The sequence below is a fragment of the Saccopteryx leptura genome, chromosome 3 (genome assembly GCF_036850995.1).
Source record: "Saccopteryx leptura isolate mSacLep1 chromosome 3, mSacLep1_pri_phased_curated, whole genome shotgun sequence".
NCBI lineage: Eukaryota > Metazoa > Chordata > Mammalia > Chiroptera > Emballonuridae > Saccopteryx > Saccopteryx leptura.
Genome location: NC_089505.1, coordinates 288,378,135 through 288,399,597, shown reverse-complemented (window position 1 = coordinate 288,399,597; position 21,463 = coordinate 288,378,135). Strand labels below are relative to the sequence as shown.

At 50.3% G+C, this 21,463-nt stretch overlaps 2 protein-coding genes and 1 non-coding gene across 4 annotated transcripts in view; all 3 read left to right on the top strand.

The window, feature by feature from the left end:
• The window catches only part of MAPRE3 (microtubule associated protein RP/EB family member 3), a 54,631-nt gene extending 53,007 nt beyond the window's left edge, over positions 1-1,624 (top strand). For both annotated transcript variants that reach the window (XM_066378698.1, XM_066378697.1), the window contains exons 6-7: positions 292-444; positions 723-1,624. In XM_066378698.1, coding sequence (XP_066234795.1) covers positions 292-444; positions 723-791 — 222 coding nt within the window. In that variant the 3' untranslated portion in view covers positions 792-1,624. The remainder of the gene's footprint in view (positions 1-291; positions 445-722) is intronic.
• A 5,105-nt stretch (positions 1,625-6,729) lies between these two features.
• TMEM214 (transmembrane protein 214) lies at positions 6,730-16,972 on the top strand. Its single transcript, XM_066378695.1, has 17 exons — positions 6,730-6,941; positions 7,901-8,100; positions 8,659-8,809; positions 9,099-9,233; positions 9,468-9,550; positions 10,001-10,106; positions 10,217-10,298; positions 10,567-10,668; positions 11,003-11,144; positions 11,548-11,639; positions 11,923-11,971; positions 12,160-12,273; positions 12,502-12,619; positions 13,186-13,282; positions 13,469-13,637; positions 13,781-13,926; positions 14,143-16,972. The coding sequence occupies exons 1-17, from the start codon at positions 6,797-6,799 to the stop codon at positions 14,267-14,269; spliced, it is 2,058 nt and encodes a 685-aa protein (XP_066234792.1). The 5' UTR covers positions 6,730-6,796; the 3' UTR covers positions 14,270-16,972.
• A 4,215-nt stretch (positions 16,973-21,187) lies between these two features.
• Positions 21,188-21,276, top strand: TRNAY-GUA (transfer RNA tyrosine (anticodon GUA)). Its single transcript is given in 2 exon segments — positions 21,188-21,224; positions 21,241-21,276. It is a non-coding gene; the product is annotated as a tRNA-Tyr (tRNA).
• The last annotated feature ends 187 nt before the right edge of the window (positions 21,277-21,463 follow it).

Genomic DNA, 21,463 nt, shown 5'->3' with positions numbered 1-21,463 from the left:
CTCCTTGGCCTCTGCCCCAGGCGCTAGAGTGGCTCTGGTCGCAATAGAGCGACGCCCCGGAGGGGCAGAGCATCGCCCCCTGGTGGGCAGAGCGTCGCCCCTGGTGGGCGTGTTGGGTGGATCCCGGTCGGGTGCATGCGGGAGTCTGTCTGACTGTCTCTCCCCGTTTCCAGCTTCAGAAAAATACAAAAAAAAAAAAAAAAAAATAGCCAGGCCTTTGGGGTGTCAGGGCAGGGAAGGGAAGTCTGAGGCAGGGATCTCTGGTGTGAACAACACCGTTGCCTGCACCAGCTACTGGATTTGAAGCTGACAGTGGATGGGCTGGAGAAGGAGCGTGACTTCTACTTCAGCAAACTTCGAGACATTGAGCTCATCTGCCAGGAACACGAAAGTGAGAACAGCCCTGTCATCTCAGGCATCATTGGCATCCTTTACGCCACTGAGGTGAGCTCTGCCTTCGCCCACTACTGTCCCAGGCCCCCAGGGCCTGCCCCTGTGATACCTGGCCCTGGACCCAAAGGAAGGGGTAGGGCCAGGAGGAGCCTTGAAGAACATGGACCGATTTGGAGAGCGAGCTGAAATCGCAAGCTCCAAGTCACAGAAAGCATTAGCCGGGAAAGCAGGACTAGAACTCGGGCCCTTACTCCCAAGCTACCTATCCAAGTTCATAGTCTCCACTGGCCTGCCTGGCTCACTGTTCCCCTCACCCTTCCCCCCTCCAGGAAGGATTTGCACCCCCTGAGGACGATGAGATTGAGGAACATCAACAAGAAGACCAGGACGAGTACTGAGGGCGGCTCCAGCCCTGGCTGACTGCACGCCTCCCCACCCCCCACATTATAACCCTTTCCTTACAGCCGGTCGGCCGGGTGCTTTGTGTCAGTGTCGCAGCACTGGGGAGTCAGGCGAAGGGGGCTAAGGGGATGGGGCTGCGGGCAGGCAGAGGCCCTGTCCTCCTGTGGCACTGGCCCAGTGGGTGGGACCCCTGCCCACCCCCCACCCATATTTATTTCCGTTGTCTCTATGCTGTGTTGGCCAACACTTCCCGGGGTGCTGCCGCCTCCCGCCCCAGCCAGCCTCCTGCTCCCCTGACAGCCAGCAGCTGTATATTTGACAAAGTCATTGGTATATTTTTACTTACTGGATTTTCCTTGCACTTTACCTGTTCTTTTCCCAGGGCTCACAGCACGGGCTCCGGGGCAGTGTGCCTGGCTTGGCTTCCTTCCCTGTTGCCGGGCCATGGCAGGACCCACCAATTCTTATTTATTTTGTCTTTTGACTCCCCAGTAGTTGAGGGGAAGGCTGATGTCAGAAGAGGGATAGGGGGACTAAGGAGGGGGTGCCTTCGGCGCCGGTGGTCAGGGAGACGGAGGGGAGCATGCGAGGAATGAAAATGACCTCCAGATTCACCCACACTGGGCCCCCTTCCCCCAGCCCCAAAGCCCAGCACTGCCCCGAGGCCCCAGCCACTCCATCTGCAGCTCGGTTCATACCACACAGACTGCCCAGACCCTCCTAGTGTCTGCCTCCCATCCACCTGCCTCCCCCACCCCTGCCCCCTCGGGCCACCCAGCCTGCGTATGTGTTCACTTTTATTTAAATAAACTTGTGTGGTAAAAGTCCATGCCATGTGTCCCTCCACTAAGCCACGGCCGGGTCTCAGTGCTTTGCTCCTGGTGAGCACTCCCCTCCCCGAGGCGATGACAAGCACAGCCACTGCCACCTTCTCTCACGCTAGAAAGCACCATGGCGCTTGGCCCCCGAGCACAGCTCTGACCCAGTCCCCATCTCCCAACACTGGGCCGGGGTTCTGAGGGAAGGCCTGGATGCCCCACTCCCAACCCCTGAGGAGGAGCGAGGTTTGGGACCATGGCTGTGACAGTCGGCAGCCAGGAAAGCAGCTGGGTGGTCCTGGCCTGGCCAGGAGGCCCTTTGTTTCAGTTAGACTGTATGTGGTTCCCCCTTGTCAAAGCTCACACCCCTCACAGCAGTCCAGCTGGGGACAAGGGCTTAGCTGACAGAGAAAGCTGAGTGGGTTACAACGAGTCAGCAACTCCGAGCACTGGAGCCCGGAAGGACCGCAGTGCCTGTGTGGTTCCTTCTGTAGAACAGGTCTCATGGGAACCAGGATGAGGAAGCCCTTCACATCACCCACAGAGCCCTACATTGCGGGCGTGTGCCCCGGCAAAGGGTCATCATAACCAAAGTCCTGGAAGCCCAATAAGAGCTGAGGGCACAGAAATTAATGTGGGTGCCTGGCCCATTTAAACAAAATGCTAGCAGTCACGTAGATGGGTGCCCCATTTACTGATGAAGGGACTGAGGCCCACATGTGACATGACTGTCTCAAGGTGGTAAAAACCTGGACTAGAATTCACATCACCTGATTAATGGTTGAGTATCCCTCCCCGAACACCACAGAGCTATCACCTTCAGAATGTTCTTCTAGGTTCAGGCTAGTCCTAGTAGCTGTTTCTTCTTCATCCTGAGTATGAACGAGGTACAGTGGGGTTGATTCTTCTGTGGCCCTTCTCCATGACTCTTCTTCCAGACTACCGCAGTTTCTGTGATGGCTCCAGATAGCCTAAGATAAGCAGGTCCTGTCTGCTCATTGCTCATTCACCCCTCTTCCTCCTCCTGACTTCCCCCACACACAGAGATTTCTGGCCTTTATCTCTTTTTTCTCCTCCAACAAGTTCCCTGCCTGCTTTTATTGATCTTTATGATTTTTAAATCCCCTTGTCTAATTTTAAAAAATTTTTATTTACTGATTTTAGCAAGAGAGGAAGGGGGGAAGAGAGAGACAGGAACATTGAGCTGTTCCTGTATGAGCCCTGACTGGGGATCAAACTGTCAACCTCTGTGCTTTGGGACAATGCTCTACCCAACTGAGCTACCTGGCCAGGGCCCCCTTACCTAATTTTAAAAAGCTGTTCTCCATTATCTCAGGTAGATACTAGAAAAGGATAAGGAGGGTGTTCTGCATTGCCCAATGTTCATCTTCAGGCCAAGACTCATTCTTCTGGTAGAGTAGGTGCAGTAGGCAAAATAATGCCTCCCCCCAAAGATGTCCACATGATCATTTCCAGAACCTGTGAATATGTTAGTTTACATAGCAAAGGGGAATTAAGGTTGTAGATGGAAATAAGTTGCTAATCAGTTAACCTTAAATAAGGAGAGTAGCCTGACCAGGCGGTGGCACAGTGGATAGAGCGTCAGACTGGGATGCAGAGGACCCAGGTTCGAGACCCCGAGGTCTCCAGATTGAGCGCGGGCTCATCTGGTTTGAGCAAAAAGCCCACCAGCTTGAACCCAAGGTTGCTGGCCCCAGCAAGGGTTTACTCGGTCTGCTGAAGGCCTGCAGTCAAGGCACATATGAGAAAGCAACCAATGAACAACTAAGGTGTTGCAACACGCAATGAAAAACTAATGATTGATGCTTCTCATCTCTCTCCATTCCTGTCTGTCTGTCCCTGTCTATCCCTCTCTCTCTCTGAAAAAAAATAATAATAAAAAAAAATGAGAGTATCCTGAGTTATCCACGTGGGCCCAAGTAATCACAGGGGTCCATAAAAATGGAAGGGAGTGCAGACAAGGTCAGAGTGATACAGTGTGAGTAGGACTTGACCCAGTGTTGCTGGCTTTGAAGATGGAAGGGGGCCATCAGCCGAGGAATGCAGGCAGCCTTGCCGCTGGGAAAGGCAAGGAAACATTCTCCCTGGAGCCTCTAGAAAGCAACACAACCTGCAGATACCCATTTTAACCCAGTGAGACTCATGTCAGACTTCCAGAACTGTAAGAGAATCTGTGTTGTTTTGAGCCGCTAAGTATGTGGTACTTCATTATAGCAGCAACAGGAAAATACTACAGTGGGTCAAACTGTGCTTCCATAAGCTCACCTCTTCTTATCCCACTGAACACCTACCTGTCCCCTTTAACCCAGCATCTTTTGATTCTTCCCTCAAACCCCATGTAGGTACCTGCCCCAGCCCACTTCTATGGCTGGTGTCTAAGGTTGCTTTTTCTTTTCTTTTTTTTGTATTTTTCTGAAGCTGGAAACGGGGAGAGACAGTCAGACAGACTCCCGCATGCGCCCGACCGGGATCCACCCGGCACGCCCACCAGGGGGCGATGCTCTGCCCCTCCGGGGGTCGCTCTGCCGCGACCAGAGCCACTCTAGCGCCTGTGGCAGAGGCCAAGGAGACATCCCCAGCGCCTGGGCCATCTTTGCTCCAATGGAGCCTTGGCTGCGGGAGGGGAAGAGAGAGACAGAGAGGAAGGGGGGGGGGTGTGGAAAAGCAAATGGGCGCTTCTCCTATGTGCCCTGGCCGGGAATCGAACCCGGGTTCCCTGCACGCCAGGCTGACGCTCTACTGCTGAGCCAACTGGCCAGGGCCTAAGGTTGCTTTTTCAAATACCCAGAGCTCAGGGACATAAAACCACTTCCCCCACCCCCTCCTCTTCCCAGTACCACGTACTAAGTGTACCTTTCTATCGAAGACATCACATGGTGAACTGTCATTTTCTGTTTACACAATTGTCTCCGACACAGTCTTTGAGTTCCTCACAGCAAGTGAGGTGTGTCCTCCAGCTCCACCTGTCACAGTGCCAGGTGCTTTGGAAATGCTGCTGGAGAAGTAAGTGAATGACTTCTGTCCCCTACATGCCAGGTTACTACAGATGACCTGCCAGACTATTCTAAGGAAAAACAGGAAAGAAAGCACCCCCACCCCATCCTTCTGTATTTCTTCACCATGGAGCAGCCCCCTTCTTGGTCTCCATGGAAAGCCCATTCTGTTTCTCTTCCAAAACAGTGTCTCTTCTGTGACCATACAGGGACCACAAGGGGTCAAGCAAAGAAGGGATATTGTTGTTGGACTCTGAGTAGAGATACACCAATGATCTGATTAATTACCATAACTGATTAGTGATCAGTTTAACTATGGTTCTTTACAAAAGTATTCCATCTCAGAGCTACCTGAGGCAAAGTCAGCCGTGATCAGGCTTGAAGGAGCCGGAGGACAGGAAGGGAGAGGCAGCAAGAGCTGAACGTCTCCCAGCTCCTGCCTTTCTTTGACCCCCATGCACTCTCCACATATCCTCACTCACCTTTCCAAATCACTGGGTCATGCCTCTTTCCTGCTGGCTTCCCAGGGTCTGGAGAATAAAGTTTAAATTTGGTTTATGAGCCCATGGCTTATGGGCTCAGATCTCATCACCTCCAAAACCCCCTTATGCACTGTCACACTAAACTACTTCGCATTAAACTACTTGCCCTGCACTATCCCCCCTACAGGCCTTTGCTTAAATCAATAAAACCATACAACCTGCCTGTGCTCTCCATCTGTCCTGATCCCCAACCAATGAAAAGTCCCCCATTTCTCAGAACCCATCTCAAATGCCATCTCCTTCAGGAAGCCTTCTCTAATCTCCTTCCTAAGGAATTAATTCATCACTCTCTAAGCTGTCCATCATCTAGGAATTTGGTCTCTATTAGTTTTTGTATTTTTTGAAGTTAGAAGTGAGGAGGCCAGCAGACAGACTCCTGCATGCGCCTGACAGGGATCCACCCGGCATGCCCACCAGGTGGTGATGCTCTGCCTATCTGGGGCCTTGCTCTGTTGTGGCCAGAGCCATTCTAGCACCCGAGGCAAAGGCCATGGAGCCATCCTTAGTGCCTAGGCCAACTTTGCTCCAGTGGAGCCTTGGCTACAGGAGGGGAAGAAAAAGAGAGGAAGGAGAGAGGGAAGGGTGGAGAAGCAGATGGGTGCTTCTCCTGTGTGCCCTGGCCGGGACTGGAGCCCGGGACTCCTGCACACCGGGCGGACACTCTACCACTGAGCCAACCAGCCAGGGTCTATTAGTTCTTATTTTAAGAGCTAGCCTGCCTTGTATCTCAGTATAGCAGGTATGAATCTCATCCTCAAATGTAGGTGTATACACAAAATAACACATTTCCTTAATTGTGATAAGTGACTTTCATTTCACCTTCCCTCATCTTCCCCTGCTGGGTTGCTTCAAGCTTTGTTTTCTCAATGATACTACAAGCATGGACGCCCTCCAGGGTTAGTGAATGTCTGAGTAGTAACCTGTTTGAGTGGTTCTTCAGGTTAATTGCTTTGATCACTTTCCTGCCACATCTGGGGCTTGGAACTCAGTGCAGTCAGAGCCAGAACTATTTCTTTCCCATTGTATGGAGGGGAAAACCCAACACAGGCTGTCCCAGACCCACAGACTTTACTCTGCCTCCTAACAGGACTCTTCACTCTCTACCCTCCAAAAACTGCCTCTTCCCTCAAGCTCCATCCTCTTCCTTGTTCCTTCATAAGAGACTTTTATAGCCCAGTAAACTCAAAGTTTAATCACTAGCAACAGAATACAAACACTGTCCTAGAAGGAAGGGAAGCATTTAATCTACAAACTCTTCCTGGAGGTGAAGACAACAATTTCCATCCCAACCTTCTAGCACTTCCAGAAAGAAAAACTGCAACAGTTAAATTTCCAAGTCACCTGATGCTGCGGCCTTCACACAGTAGGTGCTTCATAACAGTTTACTGAATGTTATAGCATCCTGTCTCAACACCTTTGCCTGGATGTTTGGGGCTGTGAAGGTGCTCCGACTCCCCCCCCCCCATCCGACCCCCCGCTAGGAAAACGAAAGACTACAAGTCCCAGGCTGCCTTGCGGTGTCGTCATGCGCCGCGAGGTTCTGCGAGGAGACGTGGCAGAGCGCGGCGCGTCCACACAGACCGGAAAGCCCAGGAAGGCGACTGACAGTGGCGGGAGGGTCTCAGCCATGGCATCCAGGACAGCGGGTGGGGGGCGCTGGGAGGTGGTGAAGAAAGGGCGGCGCCCTGGGGCCGGTGGCAATGGGCGAGGCTCCGGAGTGGACCGCCGGGCGCTCGGGGAGGCGAACGGAATGTGGAAATACGACCTGACCCGTGAGTACCCACCCGGCCCGCCGCCCGCGCCGCCGCCCTGACCCGGGCCTGCCCCTCCCGGGGGTACCGAGCAGCTGAACACCCCGGGCTCCTCCAGGCGCGAGCTCTCCTGCCGATCGGCGCCTCCTAATTCAGGGAGCGCTACCCTCGCCTTGTCTCTTTTGAGCCTCGCAAATGGTAGACAGTGCAGGGCAGGTTGCTGTCCTGGCTTCGCAGTTGAGTAAACTGAGGCCCAATGAAGTCAGATGCCTTGTCTAGAATCACCTGTTAGAGGGGAGTAGGATTTGGTCCTCGGACGCTGAGCTCACCGCACACACACCCTACCAGCTGTTAGCGGGCCCTAGCCTGGCCTCGCTGAGCAGGTGTCGGAGAGCTAGGAAGAGGCATTCTGCTTCATTATACAAGGTGCCCCCTCCTTGAGTAGCCAGCAGGTAGGGGGAGGGGAGGACGGACAGCAGGCCCAGCCTGAGGAAAATGACCCACTGGACACTCTAGACACCCACCAAGTCTTATTCTGTGTGGCATCTGTTTCCTCAAAGTCTCGAGGAGGAGTGGAGAAAGCTTGCCACTTGTTGATTACGCAGTTGTCATATCTGAACGAAGAGAAACTGGGGTAGAACAAAGATGGAAAAATCCTGACCTCCCAGACTAGTAACCACTCCCCGGAGAAACCAGCGCTCTGTCTCTAACCCCTTCGCTAGTTCCCATATACTCTCCTGTACTAATCAATGCCTCATTTCTGTGAAAGAGCCCCTGAACTGTGATGACAGAAAGAAGCAACCAAAAGGGCTCCCTGGCCTGCTCCCTAAGCAACACAGCAGAGGCAGTGAGGCAGCTCCTTCCAGGAGATGAATTAGGGGGATGAATTAGGGGACAGCTGTGGGAGAAGGGACCACTATTCCTGTAAGGTCCTCATGATCCAAGGATGGCCCCCCTTTCTCTGCCTGTTATCACCTCAGCTCCCATCCAGACGACAAGCACCCTTTATGAGCGGGGTTTTGAGAAAATCATGAAGAAGCAGAATAAAGAGCAGGTCCCACCCCCTGCTGTGGAGCCAAAGAAACCTGCGAACAAAAAACAAACTAAGAAGGTGGCAACCCTCACCAACCAAAGCCAGAAGCAGGGCCGCTTCCGCAGCCTGGAGGAGGCACTGAAAGCTGTGAGTGTGCCTAGGCTTTAGGTGGGGAAGGAACAGGACTTGAGGTGTGGAGAAGATGAAAGGAGTGGGAGGGGAGGGGACGCTGAGGGACCTGTGGAATTTGGGAAACTGTTGGTTGAGAGGAGGCATTCAGGGAAGAACAGAAACCCCAAGGAAGGCTCTTAGGATAAAAAGGAAATAAGTTTATAAGGGAAACATGGATTAGTGAGAAAAGAGCCTTGAAACCCAGAGATACCAGGGAGAAGTTAGAGAAACTATTTGTGGTGCCTCACCCCATGGAAGCAGTGATCTTTCGTTTTGCATCTTGTCTTTATTTTTACCCTTGAACATGTGAAGGGTCTAAGAGTACTGGGCCTTAAGATCCGTAATTCCAACTCTCCTAAACTTTCTAAAGATCTGGATGCAGCAAAATTGTGGCATTCCACATATTTATGTTTAAGAGCAGAAATCCTTTGTTCTTCCTACCACCACCATTTCAGCAATTTTCCCACCTCTACCCAATATTGCAACACTCACAACTCACCCACAGCTGACCATGGGGGCCTGTGTCTCTGGCAGCTGGACGTGGCCGCTCTACAGAAGGAACTAGACAAGAGCCAGAGTGTGTTCTCTGGGAATCCATCCGTATGGTTGAAGGACCTGGCCAGCTATCTCAACTACAAGCTCCAAGCACCTCTAAGTGAACCCACACTAAGCCAGCATACTCACGGTTAGTTCTCTACTTCCTAAAGCTCAGACAAGTTCAGGAAAATTCTGAAATGGCTGTGTATAAGCACATTGCTTAGTAATAGACCCCAGTGACCCCCACTGTCCTGATTTATGTGGGTGAAGCTGCTCTTAAATCATCATGGCTACGAAGCTTTCTAGGCTGTCTTGAGATAGGGCGGATGCCAGCCTTAGTGCAGGGGACCTCTGCCTCCATTCACCATTCCCAGGGAGCAGACTAGTGTGCCCAGAGCTGATGGTCCCAGCACTCATGTGGAGTCTTATTGCCCCAGATTATCCCTATAGCCTGGTGAGCCGGGAGCTGCGTGGGATCATCCGAGGGCTGCTGGCAAAGGCAGCGGGGTCTCTGGAGCTCTTTTTTGACCACTGTCTGTTCACCATGTTGCAAGAGCTGGATAAGACTCCAGGTGAGAGGGACCCATGAGGGATAGCCCAGCCTCATCTTGAGGACCTAGTCCCTTTCTCCTGCTTTAAGAGTGGCTGGGTTGTTTCCAGCAGGGAAACATGCTAATCCTGACACTTTTGGAAGGGGAGGAGGAAGTTAGGACTCTGTGGGCTGGGTTCTGGGCTCACAGCTGCCAATGGGGAGATTTCAGGTTTGGGGTGCCTGTGTGTGGGTCTAAGAACATGTATCTGTCTAGGGGAGTCACTACATGGTTACCGTATCTGTATCCAGGCCATTCTGCAAGACAAGCCCAAGATTGCCACAGTGAACCTGGGCAAGGTGAGCTCAGAGTGGTGGTAGGGACACCACAGAGCTGGGACTGGGGAGGCTGGGCAGAATCTGCACTGTGGACTCCATCAAGGGCTAGGAGAAGACCCTGTAAGAACAGTCATAATAGCGGACACTATTACAACTTACTGTGTGTCTGCTTTGTATGTATTTGAGGCAGGTGCTGCCATTCTCATTTTATAGATGACAAAATTGAGCCACAGAGGGGTTCAGTCATTTTCCTAGAGTCAGTCAACTAGTAAGTGGCAAGTATGGGGGAAGGCCACAGTCTGGTGCCAGAGCCAATGCTTTGACTCACTGCACCCACTCCCACAGTGCTCCACTGTTGCTGGGCCTGTCCCTTCTCTCAGGAGCTCTCTTCCTGCCTGGCCTTGGGGGTGCTCCTGATGCATTGAGGGTGCTCCTGATGCTTTGCCCTATCCCTCCCACTGGTCTCCTCAGTTCCTGGAACTGCTGAGGTCCCACCAGAATCGACCAGCAAAGTGTCTGACCATCATGTGGGCCCTGGGCCAAGCAGGTTTTGCCAACCTCACCGAGGGACTGAAAGGTAACAAGGCAGTGGGGAAGGGAGAAGGATGGTCCTGGAGCCAGGAAGCACCTCTGTAGTGTCCCTGGTGGGTCTGAGTCTGAGGCTCCCTCCCTGACCTGTCTCCACAGTATGGCTGGGTATCATGCTGCCTGTGCTGGGCATCAAGTCCCTGTCCCCCTTCGCCATTTCATACCTGGATCGGCTGCTCCTGTGAGTAGTGGGGGGACGGCAGGGGGAGGGCCCAGGTGTCTCCAAGTGGCTGAGTGAACTGGGTCGCTGGGATACTGGTCTCTATAGATGTGAGGAAAACCGGGGTCACTTCCTCCCACCTCCTAATGTGATGGTGAAGGAAGGGGAGGGGACCATAGGAGTAAGGTGTGGGCTAGGGTTTATGCCCTTTTTCCTAGAAGTTGGTCTTAGCTGGGATCATGGCCTAGGTGGTGGTCCCCAACCAGCCTGTTTTGTTCTTCCCCCACAGGATGCACCCCAACCTCACCAAGGGCTTTGGCATGATTGGCCCCAAAGACTTCTTCCCGCTTCTGGACTTTGCCTATATGCCCAACAACTCCCTGACGCCCAGGTAGTGCGGGGTTAGAAGCAGGCAAGATATTCCTGCCCCTTCTTCAGCCACCCTAAATCTAAGATTCTCAACCTGCAAGTTCAAGGGATGAGCAAACCCCATGAAACTATATATCTGGACCCTCAGGTGGATTGGCATGTGGGCATTTTCCTAGGGAGAGGATCCATGACTTCCATCAGATTTTCCAAGGAGTCTCTGAATCTAAAAAGATCCAGAGCCATCACAAGGGCTTAGAGTCCCCTCCTCAGGCAGGGTATGGACTCGGAAGCAGGCAGAAGGGACACAGTGCACAACTCCATTTAGAGTCTTTGCCTGGCTCTCCTCCCCATCCCAGCCTGCAGGAACAGCTGTGTCAGCTCTACCCCCGACTGAAGGTGCTGGCCTTCGGGGCAAAGCCGGAATCCACCCTGCATACCTACTTCCCCTCCTTCCTGTCCAGAGCCTCCCCTAACTGCCCTCCTGAGATGAAGAAAGAGGTGAGGAAATGGTGGGAAGCTCCTTTCTCCCTTTGGGGGTCAGCTGCAAAGGTCCCTATCTGCTGACAAATGCCCTGCCTTCATGGACCCGTGTCCTGAGTATCCCTCAGCTCCCTCTGACAGCCTTCCGGCTCACTCCCTCATGCCCACACTCAGAAGAACAGAGCTGAAAGGGTGGCATGTTCAGGTCTGGCTGGTCTCTGATGTCTTCCCACTTGCAGATGAGTGATCTTTGAGCTCTTCTACCTTGGGACCCCAGCCTCCCCCTACACAGCCTCTGAGACTTCTGGGGTCTGGGCACATGTACTGCCTGCATGGTCTCACGTAGGAAAGGGGATCACTCTCAGTACTCCCCCCTCCCCAGTCCCGTTTCCCAGCAGTCTCTCTCCTGTCTGCTGTGCAGCTCCTGAGAAGCCTAACCGAATGCCTGATGGTGGACCCCCTCAGTGCCGGTGTCTGGAGGCAGCTGTACCCTAAGCACCTGTCACAATCCAGGCAGGTGGCGGGGGAGGGGGGGTGTCACCTACCTCTCACCCACAGAGAGAAGCCTTAGTGTATGTCTCCCAGCCTGTCCCTGCCCTAGAAGTAGAAGGGGAACACTTGTTACTGCTGTTTGGGCTCATGCCTCGCTAGCTGAGTGGGAACGTTGCTGGGTGGCCTGTGGGAGGCTGTTCCTCTGCTGGCCGGGGGTGTGGACTTTCAGGCTGAGCCGCCCTAGTGGAGGATGGGAAGGGCCATGTGGGCCGCCTGATTGGGAAGGGTTGTGCTTTCCCCACAGCCTGCTTCTGGAGCATTTGCTCAGGTCCTGGGAGCGGATTCCCAAGAAGGTGAGAAGCTGGAAGGACATGGCAGGCTGAGCCTCGTCTGGGTTCTGGGTTCGTACCCCCAGCCACTGTCCCCCCTTCCCTGAGAAGGTGTTCTGTTAGTATATTCGGCATGGAGAACCCGGTGGAGGCTCAGGGTTCCCTCATGGGCCAAATCTTATGCTCTCAACCTGACATTTCTTATCCCCTAGGCACAGAAATCTTTGCAAGAAACCATTCAATCCTTCAAGCTTACCAACCAGGAGCTGCTAAGGAAAGGCAACTATAATAACCATGATGTCATCGCCTGTGACGTGGCCTGCAAGGTGTCGGCACCCACCCTCCCCAGCCCACACTCCTCTGCATCTCTGTCTTGGCACACCCTGGTTTGGGCTTGTATCGCATTGCTCTCCCACCTGTCCCTGGACCCCCCACTAGCTCTGGGCTAGTGTGAGGGCGTAACCCTCTCCCTGGAAGGCCTAGCTTGAGGCCTGCCTTAGGAGTTCACACCGGCCCCTCACCCTTCTGACCAGTGCTCCCCGCTCTCCACCTAGAGTCTGTTACAGCGCACTCGGGGCTTCAGACTGCCCTGGACACAGCTGCTCCTGATGGTGCTGATCTTTGCCGTAGGTCTCCTGTGTCACGACTTCCGGTCACACAGCTCTTTCCAAGGTAAGCAGGGATTGGCAGGCAGGGTAGACAGCATGGGGTTGGGCATAGAGCTAGGTGTACCACCCCTGTCCTTAGCACACACCACTTTGCCCTGATGCTGCAAAACAAACACTGCCCAGACAGGTTTTTGTGTCCACAGCTGTGACATTACCACTTCAGATAGGACTAGTGCTCTGCCGTGTAGAAATGCTTGTGTTGCGTATTCATGGTCTCATTTAAGTGGGTATTATCTCCTTTTTAACTCTTAAGGAAGTTGAAGCTCAGAAAGATTCATCAATTAGTTTAAGATCACAGCTGGTAAATAGAAGGGTAGATGCCATACCCAGAGCTTTCTGATGCCGAAGGCCAAGGCTCCCCGGCTGCTCCACTCCTGCTCACCTGGCCCAGCAAGAGAAATGGGCTCAGCAACTCAGGCTTGCATCCCCTCCCCCAGGCGTGCTCCGCAGCCCTGTGAACACCCTGAGGTCTGCCCCCTCCCTCACTGGGCTGGCTCTGGAACCTGTAGTGTTGGTCTGGCCACTCCCTGCCCCTGCCCTCCCAGCTCACCAGAAGCCCCCTTTACTCAGCCTCCCTTTCTGGCCGGTTGCTTCAGTCATCTGGTATCTTGCCTGCTGGCCAACAAGCGTGTGCCAAGATCTACTCCTACAGCCTGCAAGGCTACAGGTTAGCACCTCCTGGGCAGGGGAGGAGGGAGAGAAGGATTGGGCATTCAAGGCGCTGATGGCCTTGACGGTCAGTGGGAAGTGATTGTGGTTTTCCTTTTCCTTTTCCTAGGCTCCCTTCCCCTAACCACATTTGGGGGGCTGAGCTGCCTGAGTAAACTCAGCCCTTCCCTCCCATCTTCTACAGCTGGCTAGGGGAGACGTTGCCTGCCTGGGGCTCTCACCTGCTGGCTGTGCTGAGGCCCAGCTTGCAGCTGGCCTGGACCCATGTCAATGCCACAGCCAGCTTCCTCTCGGCCCACTGTGCTTCCCACCTTGCCTATGTTGGTGACAGCCTCAGCAGCCTCTCCCGGAGGGTAAGCTGGAGGCAGGGAGGTCAGGAAGGCGCTGGCCTGCCAGGAGCTGAGTCCTCGGGAAGGTGCAGCCCCCCATGGACTGGGTGCTCAGGGCCCGGATGCACTCCCAGGCACTCTGACCCCCTTTGTTCTCCACGGTCCAGCTCCAGCTCCCTGATGCCCTGAACCAGCTGCTCCATTCTCTGAGGGAGTTGCTCCTGTTCCTTTACCACAACGTGCTGTTGCCAGCATGGCACATGCTGCTTGAGGCCCTGGCCCAGGCCCAGGAGCACTGCCACAAGGCATGCAGGTGAGACCCACACGCAGGGCTGCTGGAGCCCCGATGGCCGCATGCCCTTTCTCCAGGGACAAGGTTTTCCTCCATTCAGTCTCGCTCTGCCCTGTCCCTTGCTCAGCCCTTGGCCATTCTGGTTTGCAGTTGTGGGTCTGAGTTGCAGCCTTGTGACTTGACACAGCCGCACACCACTACTTCCCAACCCACGCTCATGTTCTGTTTTCCTCCCAGAGGTGAGGTGACTTGGGACTGCGTGAAGACACAGCTCAGAGAGGCTGCTCACTGGACCTGGCTCTGCCTACGGGACATCACAGTGGCTTTCTTGGACTGGGCACTTGCCATGATGTCCCAGCAATAGGCCCTGCCTCCTTGGCCTCTGGGTTCAGTCTGAGATGGGCTATGTGAGACTGCTGGGGGGCAGATAGGGGAAGTTCTGCGTGGAGTCTTTTTTACTTGGCGCCTGAGTTGTCTTCTAGGCAAGTGGCCAGGGGCCTCTGCCCTGGTTCTTCCATCTTTGGTGGTGACTGAGCCCAGGGGTAGCTCAGCTTCCCACCCATGAATCCACCAGACACTTCTCTGGCCCTACTGCCCGTAGCTCCCAGGCTCTACCTGTGGGCTGGTAGCCTTTCTAGTCTCTCCTGTCTCCTGCTTTCCATCTCGTTCCTGAAGCCCCAAACAGCTCATCCCCAAAGGTGGGACTCTAGCAAGTGGCTTCTGCATTCTTCAATGAATGATTTCTGCTCCCAAATCTTAACCACAGCAGGAAAAGGAAAGGGACTTCTGGAAGAATACAGCACCACAGCGGGGAACAGTAGCTCCACCTCTACCCACAGTTCGAACATGGAGGGCTGGGTGGAAAAACCTCTCACTTCAAAATGTGCAACTTAGGTCATTCAAGGCCCATTGCTGCCTCCTCCATCGGGATCCTACTTCCTCACCATCCCTTTCAGTGCTGGGCAGCGGGGGTGGGGGTGGGGGGTTGGCTCCAGGTTCAGCTTCTCTCTGCTGTCCACCGCACCGTCTGTCTGGACAGCAGAGCCCAGGTGTGTGTGTCGAGCCCAGGAAACCTTCCAGCAGCCTGTTGAGACAGAATTCAGCATATGGCTCCTGGATGTGCCTAGTAGGTGGAATAAAGGACACAGATATGATTTCTAGCTTTTTTTTCTGCATCCTCATAAAGGAATTCCCATAGTTGTGGACTGGAGAAAATATGGGCACCTGCATATTCCCATTTGCCCCCTGCCCTCCTAGGGGTTGTAGATACTGGCAGTAATTGGGGTCTGGCAAGGGAAGACCACACCTGTCATTCTAAACTTTGGCCTGTTGAGGGTTGTAGACATGCTTCTTGCTCCCTAGTCATATTATCTCACTTGTCACTATGATTCATGTTCCAATTGGGATTTGCCTTGACAGCTTACATATTTTACGCTTGGAAAAGCAAGGAAGAGTCTCCTAGGGGAAGTCTTGGCCAGCAACCAGGGGGTGTCTTCTTCCTTGCCAGGACCTTAATTTATTAATTGGTTTGTTTTCTAAGACAGTGCATGAAAGATTTAGAACTCCAAGAGATAGGATCAAGGATTTATCACCAAAGTCCCTTTTAATTTTTGACTTGAGACTAGATGTCATAACAACACAGGTTTTCAGTCCTCATCTCAAGTTTCTTGAATGTTTCAAAACATAAGCAGTACTAGGGGTGCACTGCCCACTCACATTTTGGTTCCCTTTCCATGTTAGAATGTAATCTCTTAGGAATTTAATAGCCCACATTGGGCAGAACCCCTCTCTCCTAGTAGCAGTTAGTCGCGACCATTTTGCACAGAAATGAGAAACTCTGCTTGTCAAAGAGCAAGGTTGAGGACGCTAGGCAGGACTGTCCAAGGGCACCAAGATATGTTGTTTCCTCAGTTCTTCCTCACCAATCAGAAACAAATCGGTGTGGAATCTAACGAACAAAATGAATTAAGCAAAATAGAGACACTCATAGGGTGACAGTTGTCCAGGAAACCAGGAGGGGCCTGGGTCAGAGGGGTGGAGGACTGAGTAAAAAAGGACCCCCAAAAAAGAGAAACAAATGGGTTCAATTCTTAGGAATAGTGAAGCTTTGGAACTGGCCTGTAGTCAAGGCAAGTAGAAGGGGCTGGTATGATCCTGGGTTGACAGCAGTAAAGGATAAAGTGATGACACTAGCTTACAGTGACATCGAGTCCAGCCAAGGCTGCTTGGGCTGAGTTCTTTGAATCCAGCAACTCAGAATGCCACTCACAAGTGCTTCATTGGTTTCTAATGTATGTACTATACCTTGGGTTCATTTAATTTCTGACATATAATCCTGGGGTGCAACATTCCTCTTCAGTCTAGGTTAACTCAGGTCTCCACAGCCTCTTAGAAGGACACTGACACCTGAATTGGCTTTGCTTGATAGATACAGCTGGTTGACTCAATATTGGAATTACCCGGAATTTTGCCTCTCTAACACTGCACCTGCTGTCTATTAAAGCTAAACCAGACAACCAGAGGTTTCATTTTTGCAGAACTGTCAACAAACAAAATCCAAACTGAGCCAGTGAGTTGAACCAGTGTGCACTGGTAGAGTTCACTCTGGTGCTGACAGGGGAGCAATGACTGTTGGTGTTACTGGAACAATAGAAGTCAACTTACACTTCAAAGGGTCACATCTGGATATTGTAACTTTACTTTCACAGCAGGAGTTCTATAGATCAGTGGTCCCCAACCTTTTTTGGGCCACAGACCGGTTTAATGTCAGAAAATATTTTCACGGACCAGCCTTTAGGGTGGGATGGATAAATGTATCGCGTGACCGAGACAAGCCTCAAGAGTGAGTCTTAGATGGATGTAACAGGGAATCTGGTCATTTTTAAAAAATAAAACATCGTTCAGACTTAAATATAAATAAAACGGAAATAATGTAAGTTATTTATTCTTTCTCTGCAGTCCAGTACCAAATGGCCCACGGACCAGTACCGGTCTGCGGCCCGGCGGTTAGGGACCACTGCTATAGATAACCTGCCATAAAACTGAAGGGTAGCCCAACCAGGCAGTGGTGCAGTGGATAGAGCGTTGGACTGGGGTGCAGAGGACCCAGGTTTGAGACCCCGAGGTTGCCAGGTTGAGTGTGGGTTCATCTGGTTTGAGCAAAAAAGCTAACCAGCTTGGACCCAAGGTTGCTGGCTCAAGCAAGGGGTTACTCGGTCTGCTGTAGCCCCATGGTCAAGGCACAAATGAGAAAGCAATCAATGAACAACAACTAGGGTGTTGCAACAAAAAACTAATGATCAATGCTTCTCATCTCTCTTCATTCCTGTCTGTCCCTATCTATCCCTCTCTCTGACTCTCTCTGTCTCTGTAAAAAAACAAACAAACAAAAAGAAACAACAACAACAAAAAAAAAACCTGAAGAGTAAAGTTTCTTACTAACTTTATTACAAATTGTGTGGACCTGCAAATTATATCACATGATTCGTGAAACATTTCTTTCCATTTTTCGAAGCCTTACAGTATGTTTTCAGATTCCTCTGGTTGTTTGTAGATAGTCTACAGCTTCAGCTTTAGAGCAGGCCAGCTTGACAGGCCAGCCTGGCTTACTATGGATAGAAAATCCTGCCTGGCAGATGATATTGCTGGTCTCACACCTGTGGCTTTGCTGGTTCATTCTCAAAAGCCACCACCTTGGGGATGAAGTGTTTCCCACGGAGGGACATACCTTCCCTTTTCTATTCCAGAATAACCCAGTTGTCAATTACACACATTTCAATGACTGGATGACCTCAGCCTTTTAATATGTCATCTCTCCTAAAGGAGTTTGAATTTAAGCGAACGTTTTTAAAGTGATCCATTCTTTTTCTACATACTTTTCATGGTTCTGTTCCCAAAAGGGCTTGAGGGGACAAAGGACCTTGCTTTTCCCTATGTGGTATTCCATTTTACTGGGTATTTTCATTGCCCCAGACTTGAGGTAGAAGACAAAATTTGGGGGTGGAAGGGAGCTTCCTCACTCAGTATGGGTATTGAATATTCTGCCTATGAATAAAAAAAACTGAATTCAGACACGTATTTGGATGTGCCTTGGTTTTTTTTTGTTTTTGTTTTTTTACTGTATTAGCACACAAGTTACTAAGTTTTGGATGGACTTTATTTTTCAGAGCAGTTTTAAATTCACATCAAAGTTGAGCAAAAAATACATAGCTTTTGCCCTTACAGTTGCACAACCTCTCCCATTGTCAACGTCTGTGAACCTACACCAGTGGCTCGCGAGCCACATGTGGCTCTTTGGCCCCTTGAGTGTGGCTCTTCCACAAAATACCACGTGTGGGCGCTACCTTGATAAGGAATGTACCTACCTATATAGTTTAAGTTTAAAAAATTTGGCTCACAAATTTCAATCTGTTGTACTGTTGATACTTGGCTCTGTTGACTAATGAGTTTGCCGACCACTGACATGTCACTGTCATCCAAAGTTCATAGTTTACATTAATCATTCTTTTTAAAGTATTACTTCAATCTTTTTAAAGTTGAGACTTTCTGCCTAACATGAGCTATCCTGGAGAATATTCCATGTATCCTTGAGAAGAATGTGTGTTCTGCTGCTGTTGAGTGGAATGTTCTGTGTATGGTCAAGTTGCTGTGTTGATGAAGACTTCCATTTCCTTATTGAGGTTTTCATAAACACATCCTTAATGTTCAAGAACTCGTACAAATTTATAAGAAAAGCAGTAAACAGTATAAAAATATGGATAAAAGACAAATGCAAGTGAACAATAGACTTGAGAAAAGTTCATTTCATTAGCTAAAAAGTACAAATTTAAAGTGAGCCTGACCTGTCGTGGTACAGTGGATAAAATGTCATCCTGGAATGCTGAGGTCCCTGGTTTAAAACCCTGGGCTTGCCTGGTCAAGGCACATATGGGAGTTGATGCTTCTTGCTCCTCTCTCTCTCTTTCTCTCTCTCTCCCTAAAAAATGAATAAAATCTAAAAAATAAAATGAGATATCACTTTACTTTTGCATATCATACTAACAAAGAATTTTTTAAGTGATAATATACTCTGAATGCTATAATAAAAATTGTTTTAATGTTTTGGGGAAATACCTTGGTAATATTTATCAAAAGGTTTAAAAATTTCATGCTACTTCAACTAATTCCACTCCTAAAAATATATTCTGCCATTTTGTAAGTTATTTTTCAAAATTATGTGAAGTTCCAAATATGTAAAAATAATATATTTTTAAAGATTAACAATATATACATATATTTTGGAGAATAGAAAAGTAAATGGAAATATGGACAAAGATTTATGTTCCAGGACATTTATTGTAGCAGTATTGAAAATTAGATATAAACTGTGTCCAATAATAAGATGAATATTTAAATAAGTTGTGGTAAAACCAAAGGATGGGAAATGGCTATTCAAATGATTCCAAAGAATCTTTAATGATATAAGAAAATGCTCATCAATTGAGCTTAATTTATTGAAATACTCTCTATAATAGAAAATACAGAAAATAAATGTTGACAAGGATGTGGAAAAATTGGAACCCTCCGACACTGCTGGTGGGAATGTAAAATGGTTTGGACACCAGGGAAAACAGTTTGGTAGTTGCTCAAAGAGTTAAACATATAATTACCATAAAACCCAGCAATTCCACTCCTAGGTATATAACCAAGATAAGTGAAAACATATATCCACACAGAAATTGTACACAAATGTTTATAAAACTTATTATTCATAAACACCAAAAGGTGTAAATAGCGCAAATGTCCATTAAAACAGATGAATGGATAAAAATAGGGAATAGTTTTAGTCATTTGAAAAGGGAGAAAGCTCTGATACAGGCTACAACTTGGATAAGTCTTGAAAACATAGTGGAAGAAATCAGAAACAAAAGGTCACATGTTTTATGATTTGTCTATGAAATCTCCAGATAATATACTTAAATCCATACAGACAGAAAGCAGACTAGTGGGGAGCTATCGCTAAAGGGTACATGTTGTGGGTGATTAAACAAAAACAGTTTTGAAACTAGAGAGAGTTGGTATTTTGCACAACATTGTGAATGCATTAAACGCCATTGAATTGTTCATACTTTAAAATTTGTTAATTACTATGTGAATTTCGAGAAAAAAAAGGCAACATAAATATGTTCTACTTCCCAGACCTCCCCTTTCTCCGACTAAGAAAGAGTACTCAACATCCCAAGATAACGCTCTGGGACACAATGGTAGCATCTGCAGCAACAGAACAAAGTTACACCAAAATGTTAACCTGTTTTGTGGGTGGGCGCAAAGCCGTGTCGTGCTCAACGACATCAGAGACCGCGGATTTAAAGCTCAGCCTACGGGAACCCATAAAATGTCGGAGACGCGAGGGGCACCACCTGACCCACGACTCCAGGTTGCACAGGCAGTTGGCTCCAGAGCTGGAAATGGAAGCCAGGTCTCCCCGCACACCCACTTCGCCAGACTGCGAAGCAAGGCTTCACAGAAGAGTTGGTTTTCTTTGTTTTTAAACCCCGGGAGTTTCTGGTGGGCAAAGGACTGTGGGCCGGCTTTACAGGCCCCTGGAAAGAGGTGAAGGTGTGAACCGAGTTGGGGCGGGGACTGGGTGGGCATGGCCCCGCCCAAGGACCCTCTCCGGGCCCCTCCAGCTAGTCCCGCAACGCCTGCAAGCCTCGACCGGCTCCGTGGTTGGTATCCTTCTCGCCCTAGCCAGGACAAATGGAACCTGACAAAAATGTTGGTTAATTGAATGAATGTATGTACTTCACATCAGCAGAGCAGTAAGATTTTTTTTTTCTTGGCGTCCCGGGAAAAAGCGAAGGGACATGTAGAGCAGAAATGAGCGAAAGCAAGTCTTCGGCTTTGCAAACGGGGCTTGCCCTTTGCAATTGTAGAGCACGCGTGCGTGCCGGACGGGCCGGGCGATGCTGCCCAGAAGCTCAGGGTTGCGGGCGGGATCTCTAAGCGTCTGCAATTCTACAGAAGCCACTGTGTGTGTGTGTGTGGGGGGGGGGGGGGTTGTTTGTAGAAAGCAAGGAAACGGAAGGGAAGTGTATTGCCCGTGTTTCCTTCATCCAGGGTTGGGAAACGGGCCCTTTGCTTGCACTTCTGTCTCCGGCGTCCTTTCTTCTGTGTGACCTAGAGGGATTCGGCCTGAGTGAGTTTCTGGTGGACTCCAGGATCCAGAAAATCCTGAAAACGTGGAGTGGCGAGGCCTCAGTAAGTATTAGAGGGCAATCGGCAGGCCGCAAGAACAGCGGGGCCTTCGATAGCTCAGTTGGTAGAGCGGAGGACTGTAGTGGATGAGCTGTGGCAATCCTTAGGTCGCTGGTTCGATTCCGGCTCGAAGGACTTCCTACAATATTTTTAACCCGCAAATTCAGTTACCTCGAGGCAAGCTGAATTTGCGTGAGCACTTCCTATGTTTGGTAAAACATATAAGAAGTAGTCAGGGTACGTTAAATACAACTTTCTTGTGGATGCAGAGATATTAACACGTGTTTAAATTTAAACAAGGCTTTATTATTCTTGCTTACGT